Source organism: Rhipicephalus microplus, chromosome 4 (genome assembly GCF_043290135.1).
Source record: "Rhipicephalus microplus isolate Deutch F79 chromosome 4, USDA_Rmic, whole genome shotgun sequence".
Classification (NCBI taxonomy): domain Eukaryota; kingdom Metazoa; phylum Arthropoda; class Arachnida; order Ixodida; family Ixodidae; genus Rhipicephalus; species Rhipicephalus microplus.
This window is the reverse complement of record NC_134703.1, coordinates 209,376,506-209,394,993: the sequence shown is the minus strand read 5'-3', so window position 1 is coordinate 209,394,993 and position 18,488 is coordinate 209,376,506. Positions and strand designations below refer to the sequence as shown.

Genomic DNA, 18,488 nt, shown 5'->3' with positions numbered 1-18,488 from the left:
TAGATAGATAGATAGATAGATAGATAGATAGATAGATAGATAGATAGATAGATAGATAGATAGATAGATAGATAGATAGATAGATGGATGGATGGATAGATAGATAGATAGATAGATAGATAGATAGATAGATAGATAGATAGATAGATAGATAGATAGATAGATAGATAGATAGATAGATAGATAGATAGATAGATAGATAGATAGATAGATAGATGGATAGATAGAGAGATAGATAGACTGATAGATAGACTGATAGATAGATAGATAGATAGATAGATAGATAGATAGATAGATAGATAGATAGATAGATAGATAGATAGATAGATGGATAGATGGATAGATAGATGGATAGATAGATAGATAGATAGATAGATAGATAGATAGATAGATAGATAGATAGATAGATAGATAGATCTATCCACCACATAACCACCATCCATACTCCAGAAGAAACTAATTTCTCAACCACCGCCCTCAAATCAACCATCGTCACAAGTATGGCCTTGAAAAGTGTCGTACCTTCCTTCAGAAGTCTCCACCGAAAAGTCTCCACCTTTTTAATGACACCATTCGTGATAGTAATTTGTTTTTTTTTTTAAGAGCGTCACATCTTCTTCGTTTTTGTATCTACTTCGTGTATGTCAAGTGAATGCATTCTGTTATCCAGGACATGATTTCATACTACGTACATGTTTCTAACGTCAGGCCATTTTTTTATTACCTGTCCATGAACACGTTTCTTGACTTCGTAAACCCTAGCTAAAACTGCATAATCAGGAGCCATTGTACTAAAACGTTTTATCTGGTTCTTTTTTGTTCGGATTTCAATCGTTTATTGCAACCGCTCTCCTGTTGAATGCCCCTGACCCTTAACGTTTATTCATTAAAAATAAAATAACCTTATAAAGTATAACGCAAAGTAATTTATAAATTTGTTTGTTCAATAGGAGGTTGACATGTCGAACAAGTAACGGAATGACCTGTTGAGTAACGATGTTAAAGCGTTCAAGGACACATTGTTCAATGAAATGCACTTTTTTTTCTTAATGCCGCTTTAAAACTCTGGATTTTGTTGCGCAGATGCACTCACTTCTTCAGGTGTGTGCTGTTGAGTTTTGCTGTGATTTGTATATGGAGGGCAGCTTTTTTCATTTATTTTCGACTTTTGTTGTGGAATATTGAGAGATTTTCTTCCCAGTTGGCATTTTGTACTAATTTTTGAAAATCATAATTAAACGCCCAATTTATCGACTTCTGTTTAAGCTTGTATATTAACAGCAAGAATAATATTACAATGAAAATGTGTATGATGGCTCTTTTTAGGAATTGGTGTAACACGAAAGTGAAACGTGCCCTCGCAGTGGTAGTTCAGCACTCATTGTGCATCGTTTGGCCGATAGGGGCAATACAGGAATGCTGGAACGAGATGTTTCAATGTCACGCAAAGAACGGCAACCAGATAGATCGTTACAGCGTGCACATCGAGCAGGAAGCACGCACGAAATGAGCATACACAGCATGAGCACGGACAAACAACTGTGACAGCATGGCACTTAAAGCAAGCAAATCGAACAGAAAGAAAGGGGCATAAAATGAACGCGCATGTATTCACAGAACGAGTGCGAACAATAATCGCAATTCTTACTTCGTGTATGAGCAGCATGCTCCTTTCGTAAACGTGGCCCCGGCAGTGAGCGAAGTGACGTTCGTGCTATTTTTAACCACTGTAACTTAAAAGCAAACTTGCAGTGAAAGCACAAGAGGTACAAAGCGCCTGAATCCAGAGGTAAGCGCGCGCTCGTGTGAGCTACCATGCTATCGAGAACATCTATACGCACTATGACCACGCCATGTGGAGGCGCGAGCGCACGGCGATGCGCGTAGTTGCGCGGCACTACGACGTTTAGAGCGCGGGTCCATCAGGCCATCTCGCTACTGATGACGAAAGCGAGCTTAAGTTTCCGAGCTGCGGCAACCACCAGTGGTACACGGTGTGTATATAAATGGCTCACCATTAACGCGTTCGAGAAGGGTCGTTCTGTGGCATAGTGGTTAGCGTCACGCGCTCAGGAGCGCGAAGTCGCTGGTACGGCGCCCTACAGCAGAACTTCGTGTTTTGTTCTTTGTAAAACACAATCATGGTAAATATTTTAAAACGTCATAACTGTGACGAAAATACGTCTCAGAGCCGTAGTGGACCCTAGCATAAAACACTTTCGTGTTCAAATAATTCCGGAATTTGCCACAAGTGCACCCCATCGAGGCCTTAAGATACCCGTCAGAAAATTCTCTATAGCCACTGTACAAATTTTGACCAAACCAAATCGAGTTCGTATAGTGCCTTCCCACCTCCCATGGTACTCATCATGCGACTCTGAAGCGTCAGTACTTAAGCTTGTCAAAAGTAATTTTTTTTTTGTCTTCCAGCATCTCCTCGGCCGAACGTGAGTTGCGAACAAAACGCTCTGTTCAATCTGCCGAAGCGTTGAACCAAGGACAGAGCGGTTCATTGCGTGAAATGTATGGTCCTTGAATTGCACCCGCCACGCTGATCTAGCCATAATGCTGCTCGGCTGCTGAGTGTCACGAGATCGAAGGGCGGCCACATTTTTGATGGAGGCGAAACTGCTTCGGGCCCGCGTGCTTGGGCGCGCGTTAAAAAAAACACAAAAGAGGGAAATTTCTGGTGCCCTCCACTGCGGCGTTTCTCACACAATAAGCACCAACAGATATATATCACAATCCATCATCATCATCATCATCATCATCATCATCACCATCATCATCACCATCATCAGCCGGAATACGCCCACGGCAGGACAAAGGTTGCTTATATGTTCTGCCAGTCAACTCAGTCTTGAGCTTGCTGCTGGCACTTTATACCCGCGAACTTTTTAATCTCATCTGCCCACCTATTTTTATGTCCCTCTTTCACCCACTGGCCTTCTCTTCAAATCCAGTCAGTTACCCTTAATGACCAGTGGTAATCCCGTCTTCGTGCTTCGTGCACTGCCCATGACCATTTTTTCTTCTTGATGTCGAATGTAATGTCCTTAACACCGGTTTGTTCCCTGACCCACTCTGCTCTCTTGTTGTCCGTTAGGGTTATACATATCATTTTTCTTACCAATCTTTGCTGCGCCCTCCTCAACCTAGGTTGAACCCTTTTTGTGAACCTCCAGGTTTCTATTCTGGAGGTAAGGTACCTGTAAAATGCAGCTGTTATATACCTTTCTCTCCGGGGATAGTGGTAATTTACCAGCGTTGATTTGAGGAGGCTTTCTGAATGTGCGCCACCCATTCTTATTCTTCTAGTTACTTCAGTCTCGTGGTTCGGCTTCGAGGTCTAGCCTGTCCTAGGTTGACGTACTCTTTTACAATTGCAAGTGCACTACTACCTATTTTGAAGCGCGGTTCTCCTCCGATGTTGCAGTACATTACTATAGTTTTGTGCGTATTAACTTTCAGACCTACCCTTTTGCTCTCCTGGTCTAATTCAGTAGTCTTGAATTGCAATTCTTCCACTGAGTTACTCAGCAATGCACTGTCATGGTACAGTGCAGGTTACAGACGTACCCTATATTAACTCGTATTCTTGACTGTTCCAATTCTGGGCCTCTGAAAACCTCCTGTAAGCACGCGGTAAATAGCATTAGTACTATTACTACCACTATTAGTGCGGCCTGTTTGTCGCGGCACATGTCGTGTCGTTGTACGCGATGAGCGCGTCATGGTCATTTTGTGGTCTTTCGCAGAACTATGCACGTGGTGCAAGCGGGAACCCCAAGGCGCCCTCGCTGGCGGACAACTACATGCAGCTGTCTCACTTCCACCAGGTAAGATAACAGCCAGAGGCACCGCGTGCCCGTGTTGTGGTGGCTTTGGCCTACAGTCCTTTTGTTACGTCGGCGTTCTTCTGTAGTTCAACAGCGTCATATACGAAACACTCGAGAGTCAGGACAAGTGGTGTCGCTGCTGTTCCGTCGGCAGCGTTGCATGCTTCGCTGTCATTTTGGAGAGCGTTGTTTCGAGTCAAGCCCGTCTTGAATGAGTTGAACTTCAGGCACCACACCCGTAAATACGAGCGCGAAAAAGAGAGTGCACTGCAGTTTTACCAAAACACAATTTTAAATACAATTCACTCGCGTGTCTTTGTTCCAGGCACCGAGAAAGCGGGTTGAGAGGGACAGTTGCCTCCTCTCCCCATGGTTTCAGCATGCCCTCATCCTCTTGCCTCTGACCCCAACAGCACGAATATTCAAAACACAGCGCACAAGTTCCCCAGCCTTCCGGCCTGGCCCGTTCTTGAGAGAACCCGTTTGTCACAGATGCCCCCACCCTTCCCCTCGCCTCCATGCTCGATAAAAAAAAAATTGGTGCGTCTCAGCGTTGCTCGAAGCTTGAACACGGCTACTATTAGTATGAACAATTATTCACTGTCGCTCATTTTTAAATAGCCGCGTGTGGCACTATCAAAAACAATTTATGCGCGCGTGCTCTCAGAGAAAATCTGTGCACCGTGGGGTGCGGCAGCAAAAGAGAAGCTTTCCGTGATCATGTCACGGCGACACTTAGCTCGCTCACACATTCGTATAGTCGAAAAAATGTGCATTTTATCACGGAAGCAGCCTTTCATGGGAAGTGGCTCTTGACATCGGGGTACGTGAAGCTTTGCGGTGAAACATCGCAAACAAAGCATATACGGGACACAACGCTGTCTTGTATATTCAGCGTTGTGTCCTGTATATTATGATTCGTGCCGTAGTTTGCGCCACTTCACAATGTACATGAACCAAATAGCCCACCCAAGAACTCTTGCACTGAAGGCTTTTGCCACAGGAGGTGTTGACAAAAGACCATCCCCAATGCGTGTAACCAATAAGCGTATTGCATAAAGAAAGTTGGTGTCAAATACTCAATAAAGTTAGTTTACAGTTTTCCGCAGCACTATGCAGGTCTTTTGTGGTGGTGTGGACAGTCAGCCATGCCGTTGAAAAATTGACTTGGTGTCTTACGTAGAGCGTAAAATACGTGCCCAGCTGTCCAGGAACAGCGCCTCGAAATCTGTTCGTCCTGATTACTTCTCATGCACTATTTAAGTGCATCTGTGAAAAATAATGAATTCATAAAAGTGGTGCCTTGTTCTTGCATCTAAAACTTGGGCCTGTTCGTGCAGTGTTGGGGGACAAGACCTTCTCACTATGAAATTTTGTTCGTATGTTTCATATCTTGTCTCTAATAACTACAATTTCATAACGCTTACATTTCCGTGAGATACGCTGAAAACCAGGCTCCTGCGAGGAAAAATCACAGCATATTCATGGAGTGAATGATGATGAGTATAGGGGAAGCCCCGAAGGTACATAGGTAAAATCTTGAATCTTCCATGAATCTTGCCCAGTATATGATCAAAAACGTGACGAACACTGCTTGTATTTTTATTTTATTCGTAAATGCTTGTTAGCCAGACGTGCCTGCCGTTCCTCCTTCATTATGACAGCTTTATGATTGGTGAAATGGAGTGATAATGGCTCTTGAATGGGTCGTAACTGTCATCGTCACTAGTGAACACTTCGCCTAGCAACATCTTCATCGTCATCCTCATGATCATCAGCCTGACTACGTTCATTGCCAGACAAAGGCCTCTCCCATGTTCCGCCACTAAACTCGCTCCTGTGGTTGCTGCTGCCGTGCACTTTATACCCGCAAAATTCCTAAATGTCATCTGCCCCCTAACTTTTTGCTTTCTCCTAACCGGCTTCCCTTCTCTGGGAATTCAGTCAGTTACCCTTAACGACAAGCGGTTATCCTGCCTACGTGCTTGCCCGGCCCATGCACGTCCACTTCTTCTTAAATGCAACCATGATATCCTTAAACCCGGTTTGTTCCTTGATCAACTCTTCTCTCTAGATGCAGCTGTTATACACCTTCCTCGTGAGGGATAGTGGCAATCTAGCAGTCATGATTTTAGAGTACTTCCACGCCATTCTTATTCTTCTTGTTACTTCAATCTTGTGGTTCGACTCCGTGGCTATTACCTGTTCAAAGTAGGCGTCGTATTTTACAACGTAGAGTGCACTACTACCTATATCAAAGCGCTGTTCTCTTCCGAGGTTGTTGTACATTTCTTTCATTCTCTACAGATTAACTTTAGGACCTACCTTCCTGATCTCATTGTTCAATGCAATAATAAGGATTTACAATTCGTCCCGTGAGAGTCTCAGCAACGCAATGTCATCAGCGAAGCGCAAGTTACTAAGGTACTCTCCAATAACTAGTATCCCTAACTCTTCCGAATCTAGGCCTCTGAAAAGCTCCTGTAAGCTCACTTTAAATAACACTGGGGACATCGTATCTCCTTGTCTTACACCCTTCTTTATTGGTATTCTGTCGCTTTCCCTATGGAGCACTTTGGTAGCAATGAATCCTCTGTAAATTTTTTCCAGGTTACTTATGTATAATTTGTCGACTTTGCAGTGTCTGCGTAACTGCGGGTATTTCTACTGAATCAAATGCCTTCCCGTAATATATCAAGGCTCTGTGTAGTGGTTGGCTGTATTCTGGGCATTTATCTATTACTTGGGAGATTGTATGAACGTGGTCGATTGTTAGGTTACTATGGACGGATACCAAAAATACTACGGGGGACATGCTGACGCCTTAAAGAGCATCACCCCTAAAACCAGCTCCATCGCGAAGCAATAAATGCGATAGCAACAAATTGCCAAGTTACGTCAGTCATATACTAGTACGCGTCTTTACACCCACGGTGGCGATCTAGTGGTCAACTTTCTGACCTACAGGTTTCGTGTTCTCGGTGGAGGAGAAAATGCTGGAGGCCCATGTGTTTACACCTAGATTTACGTCAAATAGACTCAGTAGGTAAATATTTTCAGAGTACTCCACTATACTGTGTCTGCCACCTTCATATTATACGTTTAAGACGTTACATTACACTATCAATTATTATGATTGCATGTTGCCTTGATTTTTCAAGTTCCTTGCAGTGCTTGCCATTAAACCACATGCTTCGATATTTTTACAGACGATAGTCTTTCTTGGGGAACTTCGACAAAAACATTTTGGTCTGTCTGTCTGTCAGTCTGTACATTTGCTTGCTCGTTCGCCCTAACGATACCTCAAACGACACCGAACGGCCAACCCCATCCGCAGCTGCCACCAATATTGCTCAAGGTTTAGCGTTCATAGTTGTGCAATTGTCAATTAAAAAGCAAATATGGCGCATATCTGAGGCGCCATAACAACTTGTTTATATTTTGTATGTTTGCCTTTATACTACAAAAGGACACACACAAAACACCTTAGGGACTGTAGCGTTTAACGCGCTGGGCTGACAGTGCAACGCAATGCTCAAGAAGGTGTTTCCAACGCTTTGCTACGACCATAGAGTTTCCCACAATACTTACTAGAGGGAACTCTGGCGCTAGTGTCTAGGGGAGTTGCAACACACGGCGCTTCAGCTAGCATGGGAATGATGGGTAGTACACACATTTGTCTAATTTTCGTACTTCTGGCCTGCTTCTGGCTTCGTGTGTGTTCGTGTGGCTTGGAGCTGTTTTTTCACGAAAACATAAATTAGCAAATGTGGACCGTTTGCGCTTCACAACCTTATTCTTTTAAGCTTACTATTTCGAATCAAGTTCCTAAGTTTAAAAGGATTCGTTCTTTCTTTCAAAACAAAACCGTAACCAGTAATAAACAAAGCCTCAAGTACGATTCGCCGCCCGCAAGTACGAAGACTAGGCAAATGTGTGTACTACCCATCATTCCCATGGTCGCTGAACGATCGCAGCGCCAGAGCGCCCTCTAGTTAATTTTGGAAAACTCTATGGCTACGACGGCACGGTGGTGGCACCTGCCCGTCGCTTTCTATTCGACAACTTTTCACCTCCGTGACTGGCGCGCATCTTTCTCCGTGGTCGCGCATGCCTTCGTTTTTGAAGATAACTGCCAGATGGCGCTCGTGTTTAACGTACCTAGATGCGCTTGTTCGCCTCCGTTACACGCTCGATGCACTCTAACGCAGCACCTTCAGAATACCATTCACCGATTTTCTTGCGCAGAACATCAAATAAACGTTTTGTTCACTCTCTCCAGACGCAAGACTATCGTCTTTAGACGACATTTACAGTGTAACATGTAGATTCGGGCCAACTTTTTTCTCTTGAATCTCTTCTCTCTGGACCGAATAAATGTCTTCTCTTTTCCCCATTCCCCTTTAACGCCATAAGGCTCCGCGGGTATGGAATAAATAAATAAATAAATAAATAAATAAATAAATAGGTTAGTAGGGTCAACGCTTTTCGATTTCACCTCGGCAATTGTACAAAACGTTGGCGCAAGAGAATTCGAAGAATACGGCCTCTCTAGGGGAGAGTTGTGGTTTTCGCAGTGTTTTTCGCGTTGAGATTTGTGCCGAGATAGCGCGTGCCAGCAATCGCGACCACGCCCTCGTATGATCAAAGTTCTGCAGCTTGAGCAAGACCCGCGTGCCAAAATACTTCGTTGAGACAGGCGGGGCGTCTCCTTTGGGCTTGAGTTTAAATCGGTGGCCGTGTTCGCAGACAGGGTGATGTTATCTGCCCTCTGTGAGAGGCTCTTGTGAGCTCTGTTTCTGCCGCATTCGTCACCCCCGCTAACGTGCTTTTACGCGATGATAGAAACGCACTTTGCGTGGGGGGCTGTTATGAATTAGAACCTTGCACTGAAATTGACAGCGACGTAGGTGGTGAGAAGCCTTCGAGAGTGTCCATGAAACTATTACCGAAATAAAATGTCCCGCGAGGTGCACCGTTATGCAGTTCTATATATGCGCCGTTTCTCAATGATTGATGCCCTTTCGATCATTGACATGACCGATGAGCGGATGGCGGTATGTAAATCTGATAGATTATCGATGTCTATTCACATTTGACGTTACCCTATATCTCTGTTGCCAATATGCACACACAAAACATGTTCTCGGCTGTAACAGTTCAAACGCTGTGCTCCTTTGCTCTTCGGTGTGCCTAATAACTGGCGCGCAGAGAGGCAACAAATGTCACTCAGGAGATTGATAGTTGATATGTGGGGTTTCACGTCCAAAAGCCACCATATGGTAATGAGAGACGCCGTAGTGGAGGGCTCCGGAAATTTTGACCACCATGTGCTCTTGAACGTGCACTTAAATCTGAGCTTACGGGCCTATAGCGTTTTCGCCTCCATCAAAAATGTAGCCGCTGCAGACGGGGTTCGATGCCACAAACTGCGGATCAGCAGCCGAGTACTCTATAGCCACTGGACCACCACAGCAGGGCGTACGACTCCAGAGATATTGTCGGGCGCCACTGCTGTGTTGTGTGAGAATACAACCAGATGTATTAAGAGGATAACACTGGGAGCCAGGTGTGCTTCAGGCTGCACGCCAAAACAACACACTGCAGATCTCGCACGGGTCACTAGAAAAAGCCCTTCATTATACGTGGCGCTCTTTCGCGTCGCTGCTTTCGCACTGAGCTTGACAGGTCGCCCCGTTGGCGGCGGAATTCTGCCAGCATCTCATTGGTGGGGCCAAATAATGCTGGAAATTGTCTTGAACCAGTAGCGTATAGGCAGGAGGAAGCACACCGGCCACCGTTCCCCGCCCTCACGCTCCCTCCTGAATTTTTAAAGGGGCGAAACACACTGGGGCAGGTCACGCACAGCTATGGACAGTCGCTTCAGATAAGGCACATCACCTGCAAGTGGAGTCGAGGGCTCGTGAAACTGCTTCAGCACAGTGGCGCCAGCAACAAGCGGACCCAGAATCTAAAGCGCAGGAAGCTGCAGCAAAACGGCAACACCGGCAAGCTGACCCGGATATCAGGGTTTGCAAAGCTGCAGCAGCACGGCGACGCTGTCCCGGAGGCGGCGAGAGCGCGGGAAGCGGCGTCATAGCGCCGAAAGTGTTGTCTACCTGAGGTTCGTGGCGCGAATGGCCGGTTCATGCGCGATTAGCCTGACCGGAAGTTCGGGCACAGATACAACCGCCTTTGGTTGAACAAAAATTTAACGAAAATGAACAACATTAAAAATGAGCACTTTCGAAACCACGCAATTACTGTGCTGCAGCGAGTGTTTCTCGGCGATGACGATCATGATAGTACTTGGTTGGCTCTACGTGTAAAATGAAGTCCGCTTGTCAATACAACGTACGACCGACCCGAAGGTGGAGGGATCGAATGCCGGCTGCGGCAACTGCATTTCCGATGGAGGCGAAAATCATGTAGGTCCGTGTGCTCAGATTTGGATGCACGTTAGAAAACCCAGGTGGTCAAAATTTCCGGAGCCCTCCCCTATCGCGTTTAATACGATATGGTGGTTTTTGAACGTTAAACTCCACATATAAATCAACACAATATACGAACAATAAGACAACAGTGTATACATTTTACACACTCGTTTGTATGTTCATGTTGGCAATGTACGGGCGATTCACGGTTACGCGAATGATCCACCACGCTTCTCCCCCTCACAATCATTTTGTGGATATGCAGTGAATTTTCTCCTTGCAATGCTGAGCCCAAATTGGCACTCGACCACATCTGTCTGTCCCGCATTCGCTTTACATCAAGCAGGTGACCCCCCTACCCCCACCAAAAAAAAAAAAAACATTTCTAAGCCCCAGCTTTATAGGCGGAAGGCCAGCGCTTAGCTGTACGCGCGTAACTTTCTATTGCAGTGGGGAGTCCTCGTTACACCCGACATGAAGTAGACGGTGTCTCTGCTTGACTGCATCGTACACCAACGCCTGTGTGTCTCTTTTTCCCGTGTGTTTGACCGAAAGCGTCTTCAAGCGTGCTGCTTCTTCCGCATGAAAATAGAGATGGGGACCAAAAAGGTTTGCTATACGATAAAGAGTCGTTCTCACTTTTCCTGTAAAATGTTTTTACCTGAGAGCTAAGATGAAAATACCGGTTGTATGCCTGCTGCATGTCGCCCCAGCAATGCAGAAATATGTCGGTTATGAAGCGATCGCTAAAACGAAAAGTGATTTGTTTCACATAAGTGAATTACTTTTTCACGATTACAAAACCACGCAAGCTTGCCGCACGAAGACACTTGGTAAGCAAAGAAAAAAATTAAGAAGAAAGAGTGGGCGCTGGTGCTAACGTAAGAATCCGCACCAAATGGCGTGAATAGATTTTGACGCCTATATAGAGCATGCGTTTTCGTTAAGCAGGAGCAAATGAAGTGCAATATCTTCTGAGTAGGCCATACGCTTAAGAGAGGAGTTTTTCAAAAATAATTAGGCTACTGCCAAAAACACCTAAAATGAACTTTGAATTACGCGACAAGCCGGTGCTTTCCACACCAAATTTATTAATAAAGCTTTGACTTGATACCCTCCTCTGGTAATAAGCAAAATAGCCAGTTCATACCTCTGAGAATAAAATTCTCATGATTATCATGATTTCAACCATCACATACCATCGTCATCCATTCACGTCCCGTAATACCAAGTTTGGTATAAGTGAAGCTAGCGAGACGGCGGCTAGCGCATAATGAGTGTAGCATGTAGTCATGTTGTTACATGACACGCATGTTATTATTTTCATGTTAGGGTCTGTTGCTTGTGTTCGCCATGCAGTCATGTCATACCACACCAGTTTTACATGTCATGGGAACAAAACCACCGCAAGAACAGCAAGACCATGAAATGTAAATCATAATATACAGACATACATATCATGATTTTTCTGTTATGCCTAGTTACTTAATCCCGTCATAAAGTCATCTTACGCCATACCAAGTTTGGTAATAACACCATTATCGAAACGGCCAGGTGTGCAAAAAGTCGCAGGTGGCTGGATAGATAGATAGATAGATAGATAGATAGATAGATAGATAGATAGATAGATAGATAGATAGATAGATAGATAGATAGATAGATAGATAGATAGATAGATAGATAGATAGATAGATAGATAGATAGATAGATAGATAGATAGATAGATACGCTCAATGACGCCGAAGTTTGCTAAGAAATTATTCGTATTTATTAAATGTCGGAAAAACTTCGTACGTGCGTAATTCACGAAAAAGGGCACACTTGAAATTTGTGTATGAGCTAGTGGGACTACACGTAGCTGATGCCACTTCAGCAAAATACTTGGGCGCTACTATCACGAACACGTCACAATGGGACTAACACAATGATCATGCAGACGTGCACAAAACCATGTAGACAGTTGGGCTACCTTCGCGGAAATCTTGCTCTTGCTCCTGCCAAAGTCAGACTAACAAGTTATAAAGCCCTCGCCACGCCGTGGTGGTTTAGTGGCTAAGGTACTCGGCTGCTGACAAGCAGGTCGTGGGTTCGAATCCCGGCTGCGGCAGCTGCATTTCCGATGGAGGTGGAAATGTTGTAGGCCCGTGTGCTCAGATTTGGGTGCATGTTAAAAAACCCCAGGTGGTCGAAATTTCCGGAGCCCTCCACTACGGCGTCTCTCATAATCACATGGTGGTCTTGAGACGTTAAACCCCACATTTTATTCGATTTATAAAGCCCTGGTACAACCAATCTTTCAATACGTCATTATAGGCTGGAACCCAAACCAAATTTATTTTCTTAACTAACTGGAGGGAATTCGAAATAAAGCGCCTTGATTTGTGTATTCCTATAGTGTTCACGTGGTGTTGGCATAACCGCACTACACAATAGGGCAAACATTCATACTTTGGCACTTAGGTGACGCATTGCTTCCTTAAAATTTTTATATCTGTTTTATCACGGCGGTATCAATATAAACAACCAATATTACTGAAAAACCACCATATCAGCGCTCAGCAAGAACAAACAACGACAACATTATCAGGCCTTTTATCCACCGTTTCGATATATTTTGGTATTGCTACTTTCCATCGTTCATTGAACTATGGAATAACCTCCCTCGTGGTATAGTGTTTTCAGAATCTGCTCCCTCAATCGCTGCCGATCTTGAAGCATATTTTTATCAGCAAATAGTGACGTCATACATAACGGATCAACTGTTTGCGGAATGTGCTGCTTGATTCTATGCCATCCGCAGTTTTCATTCGTAGTTGCCTAATGTGTGCTCTCCTCTGTTAGTCACTGCTGCGTTTTTTTCCTCTGCATTATGTAGTCCAATCTAATCGTCTGTGCAGTTATCCTTTCTTGTTTTGATTTGTATAACCTTTTGTCACTATTATTATTTAGTTCTTCGGTATAAATGTGTACATATGTAGTAACCAATCTGTATCCTTTTGGACCCACTCCTGTAAGAGCCTGTCAAGGGTTTACAGTAAGAATAAATAAATAAATAATAAATAAATAAATAGGTAAGTAAATAAATAAATGTTATTTATTATGACTTTTTGAGGCCAAACTCACAAAATTGGCTGTGTATCAGGGTGCTACGCTGCAAATGTCGCCGAAAAGTCTTCTGCCAGCTATGCTGCATGAGCCCTGGTTTCATCCGTGGGATGCTGTTCTCGCACCATTTCCGTCCTACCAGATAGGGCCATATCGTCGGCAGAAGGCTTTTTCATGTATAGCGTCGCATTTTCTGTATACTGCTTAAGATACTCTATAGGGTACTTAGAATTACGTATCTATGTATTTTGTAGTCAATGAACCGAATTAATACTTATGTTGTGCCTCAGATATGCCTAATTTTTGCTTTTTTATCGACAATATTCCCAAGTATAAACGCAGCCACCAGTTTGGTATGGCTGGGCCAGCGCCTCCTTTCTTTTATTATTGCAGCCAGATGCGCCCGATCTAGTCGTTCGCCACCCTGTCCTCTATCCCTTTCCTGGTCTCGCCAGTCATGTAGGGCCTCACAACACAAATTGTACGAAGTAATTTTGTGTACAGTTTTGTGCTCATCTGTTGGGCGGCATCTTGCATTTCTCGTATTTACAATGTTTGCGGTAAGCACTGCGCGGTGTCCCCATGTGCATTTCCGTGTCCGCGTGTCCTCTCGCGCTGTCTCGAAGCTGTTCCAAGACCCCCCCTTGAGGTCACTTACCACAGAATCATAAGCATCGAGGCCACCTGGCACAGACATGGTGTTCTAGGATAGAGCGTCTCCGTTCGTGGCGCTATGCGCGCAGCGAACGGGAATGCGTCACTGCGACGCTGCTGCATCACGAGTGCTGCAGAAGTGGCGGCGGCATAGCATTGCTTCGGGCGACTAAGAAGGAGCAGGAAGGGGGAAACCTGGCAAACGTATGATTCTGAAGAAGAAAACATGTCTGTCGCATCTTTGTGGGAATGCGCTCGGACGAATGTGTCCCGCAAGCAGCCATACCCTACATGTTGCGTCGCATCACCACCACTTCCTGAACCTGAACTAAGGCGGACCGACCGCCCCCGCTGAAGAGCGTGCATTCGCACTGGCATTGAATGAAATAAAGGAGGTGTTGGCTGGGCATTCAGTAAGTGCCTAAACTTTAACCAGGTGAATGAATCATGTAACCGATAGAGGGACCAAAATTTATGCGCTCAAGTATCCCTCCCCCTCCCCCCCAAAAAAACAACCTATCTTTTGAAAAAGAAACTTAGCACAAGAAAACCGCCGCACGCATTGAAGATACTGAAGGGAGTGTTTGTATTTTGTATATCTTTATTATGCGCTGCATTTCTCCTGCATAACGTAATTTTTGTCAGCAGGAATGCCGGAGACGTGTAGTCAGTCAGATTTCTCTTTGGATAGAATTTGCGGTCAGCATGACTATATACAAACATTCGCAAAGTAAAAAAAAGGGGGCCCGCGAGTCAGAAAACTCTACAGACGTGCATGTGTGCATTGCGTTTCGCCGGTTCAGGTGAGCAGACAGTATAGGCACCGGACAGTAGACCAGAGGGCGCATCTACGGCAGCCGCCGTGGGAGTTTGAGAACTGGCAGGATCTAGTAACGTTGCGCTATATAGGCAGCATATTCTGGCGCTACCATCAGATCTCGTTAACTGCATTGCCGGGTGCCTATAGCGAAAGCTGTAGAAGCAAGTCAAGGCTTACGCTCACGCTGATTGCGAAGTAACGAAGAAAACATTCCACACGGCGATGAAGCAGAAAGAAGACCACGCCGTCACCGATAACGATTAGGAGGACTTTCTATTACGTTAGCGCCTATCGCTGCGGGCTCCCGCTTTGATTAATGTCTCCGATGTGATGGATGATGGGGCCAAACTTGCAATCGATTCCTTCTCGGTCGACTCGGCCGCAAAGGGAGCCTCGCTGGCGCCATTGGGTGAGCAGAGCTACATGGATAAGCAAACACGAGTAACTTCCCTGTGTTTCCATTGCCGAAGCGTCTCTCATGACGATGGCTACTGCGTACTGCTGAATGGGGGTGTTTAGCATTGGATGCGCATTAGCAGCACAAATGTCCAGACTTAGCAGCTCCTTGGTTGATGTGAGCACAATTACTGGTGGTGCTACCCATAAAATCAATTATCTTCCTGTTCGGCATCGCAGTTATTTTGATGAGCTCACTTTTAAAACGCAAGCACCGAATTAGTTTCCTACAACCCTCTCCAGTTGAGTTGAAAATCTCTCTGCGTCTTCAAATGTAGAGGATGAGCCTCTTCGCAATACTGCTGGCCACCTTGGGCAGGAAACAACGAAAAAGTTGGGATGCTACAAAAACCAGAAAACTACGAAACGTTAGATCTAAGATGCACTATATATGTATACCCATAAAAAGTGCAACGATTTCATATTTAGCGTCGCACTGACTCGCTTGCTGGATTCCGTGCCGACCGGTTGTGCCCTCGCGATCTCCGACGACCGTGCAGCTCTGGCTGACTGGGCTGGTCCTATGCCATCTCCTGACGCCGATCCCCTACGACGACGATGACAGCGTAGCTCTGGCCGACTGGATTGGCGCTACGCCATCTCCTGACGCCGACAACAGCTCTCGTCCAGTGGGGCCCGTCCTCGGACTCCTCCGACCGTGTTCATCTTTCCTATCTTCTCTTTACTTCCATCGCTTGCTGTCCCAGCGCTTCGTTCTCTTCTTCCTCTCTCTCTCTATATATACATTTTCACCCCTCCTTACCCCAATCTCTTGTGAGCTACTGTTGAGGTGTCGCAATTGATGCAGACAGTTACGGGGCTCACTTTTCTCTTTTCCTTTTAAGAACCGCATAGGAAGCGTTGCGCTAACTGTACAACATACAAATAAAAAAAAAGAAATCTCAAGACAAGACGCTGAGCGCAACATTTAGCGTTCATTTTTATATCTTAGCATTCTTTTGTTTGGAGTGTAACATGAATTATTAAAGAACACAAACTGAAAGCACATTGTGTGGATCTACTTAAGTGACACAGCGTTTTCAACGCCTAATATGTGAGCGCGGCCTCGTCGCATGACCCTTCGGCAAAACGTGTAACGCATTCAGGAGTCTTTCTTCGTGTCTCACTGAAACACACAAAGACGTAAAATACATACCTACCAACACACACACACACACACACACACACGTATATATATATATATATATAAATATATATATATATATATAACGAGATTTACAAGACAAAAATACCAAAGACTGCATAAGTTAGGGGAAGTTATTAGAACCAATGTAATCTAAATAAGAAGAAAGAAAAGCCCACTTTTCTTTCTTATTTACATTACATTGGTTCTAATAACTTCCCCTATACATTCCTTGGCATTATTGTCTGGTATATCTCATAATTATTGTGTCATAAACATGAAAAAAACGAGCCCTTAAGTGTACGCTTCTTTCCCTTTATATATATACATATATATATATATATATATATATATATATATATATATATATATATATATATATATATATATATATATATATATATATATATATATATATATATATATATATATATATCATCATCAGCCTGACTACGTCCACTGCAGGACAAAGGCCTCTCCCATGTTCCGCCAGTTAACCCGGTACTGTGCTTGCTGCTGCCAATTTATACCCACAAACTTCTTAATCTCATCTGCCCACCTAACCTTCTGTCTCCCCCTAACCCGCTTGCCTTCTCTTGGAATCCAGTTAGTTACCCTTAACGACCAGCGGTTATCCTGTCTACGCGCTACATGCCCGGCCCATGTCCATTTCTTTTTTTTTTATTTCTGTTATGATATCCTTAACCCCCGTTTCTTCCCTGATCGACTCTGCTCTCTTCTTGTCTCTTAAGGTTACACCTACCAATTTTCTTTCTATTGCTCTCTGCGTCGCCCTCAATTTAAGCTAAACCTTCTTTGTAAGTCTCCAGGTTTCTGCTCCGTAGCTAAGTACCGGCAAGATACAGCTGTTATATACCTTCCTCTTGAGGGATATATATATATATATATATATATATATATATATATATATATATATATATATATATATATATATATATATATATATATATATATATATATATATATATATATATATATATATATATATATATATATATATATATATATAGTTCCAGGGCTTTGCTTCGCCAATAAATGCTTCGCGTATACACACTCCAGTGGCTGGTAGTTCGAATATCGAAATACAGAAGGGTCCTTACTAAAGGTTCTGTATCACTGGGAGAGCTTAAAAGGGTGATATTGTATTGAGCTTATGGCAAGTAATTAGAAGGGATACTTATTGTATAAGGTGAACAAACCAATGATTAAGGTGCATTGAAATCAGTCAAAGGTGATTTAACAGGAACGTATCACACTTTACGTATTCCAAATTAGGACTGGATCAAATGTAAATTATAGCAGCAAACGTGTGCAAGTGAAGAAAATCAGATCTATTGGATGAAATGAATTGAGTATGAACTAACATCTCGGCCCGTCTGGAAGCTGGGCGTGACCTGCCGCGCATCTTCTGTTTTTGCTCTTGATATCAACAAACGATGTCGAGCGCCTCGTGCTTCGTCGGCACGGTAGAACGTCGGCCAAAAATAAGAGACAACGTGAAGCGCCAGTGCTCAAACGCTGCCTGTCAGGCAGCTCACCCACACTCTTTTGCAATTGACGAAATTGACGGGAAATCTCTGGTCCGTTTTCATCTCCCCAAATACCTCGGATGGCTCCCAGCCTTCTCGTTATGCAACTTGTAAATCTTAAATGTGCCCGCGCGTGGCACAGTAAGTGCGCCTTCTGAAATCTTGTTTGCGTGGTATGAAGGTTTTATAAGCGCCGCTAGTGATGTGAATTATGCGGTCGTGCACGCAGCGAGCGCCTGTATCGGCAAAAAGCACCCTCCTTCGCGCGTGCGCACCGATTTCTTTGTTCGCCGTTGCCCGGCAAAAAGCAAATCCCCGCACATCGCCCCCTGCCGACAAAAAGGCTGGCCAGCTGGTTGCCATGGAAACGGGCGTGCAGCACAAAGGGGTTGCAAGCCGCGGGAGGAGCAAAAAACGCCCAACGAGGGAAAACGAGAAAGACGCGCCCAGCTGCAGGCTGCGCCGGAGCGTGAATAATGGCGCCGA

General features: G+C 44.5%; 1 protein-coding gene across 7 annotated transcripts in view; it reads left to right on the top strand.

The window, feature by feature from the left end:
- The window catches only part of nab (NGFI-A-binding protein homolog), a 1,065,342-nt gene that overhangs the window by 426,583 nt on the left and 620,271 nt on the right, over window positions 1-18,488 (top strand). For 5 of the 7 annotated variants that reach the window (XM_075893958.1, XM_075893956.1, XM_075893954.1 and 2 more), the window contains one exon: window positions 3,759-3,839. The exons of the other annotated variants lie outside the window; for them this stretch is intronic. In XM_075893958.1, coding sequence (XP_075750073.1) covers window positions 3,759-3,839 — 81 coding nt within the window. The remainder of the gene's footprint in view (window positions 1-3,758; window positions 3,840-18,488) is intronic. 7 annotated transcript variants of the gene reach the window in all.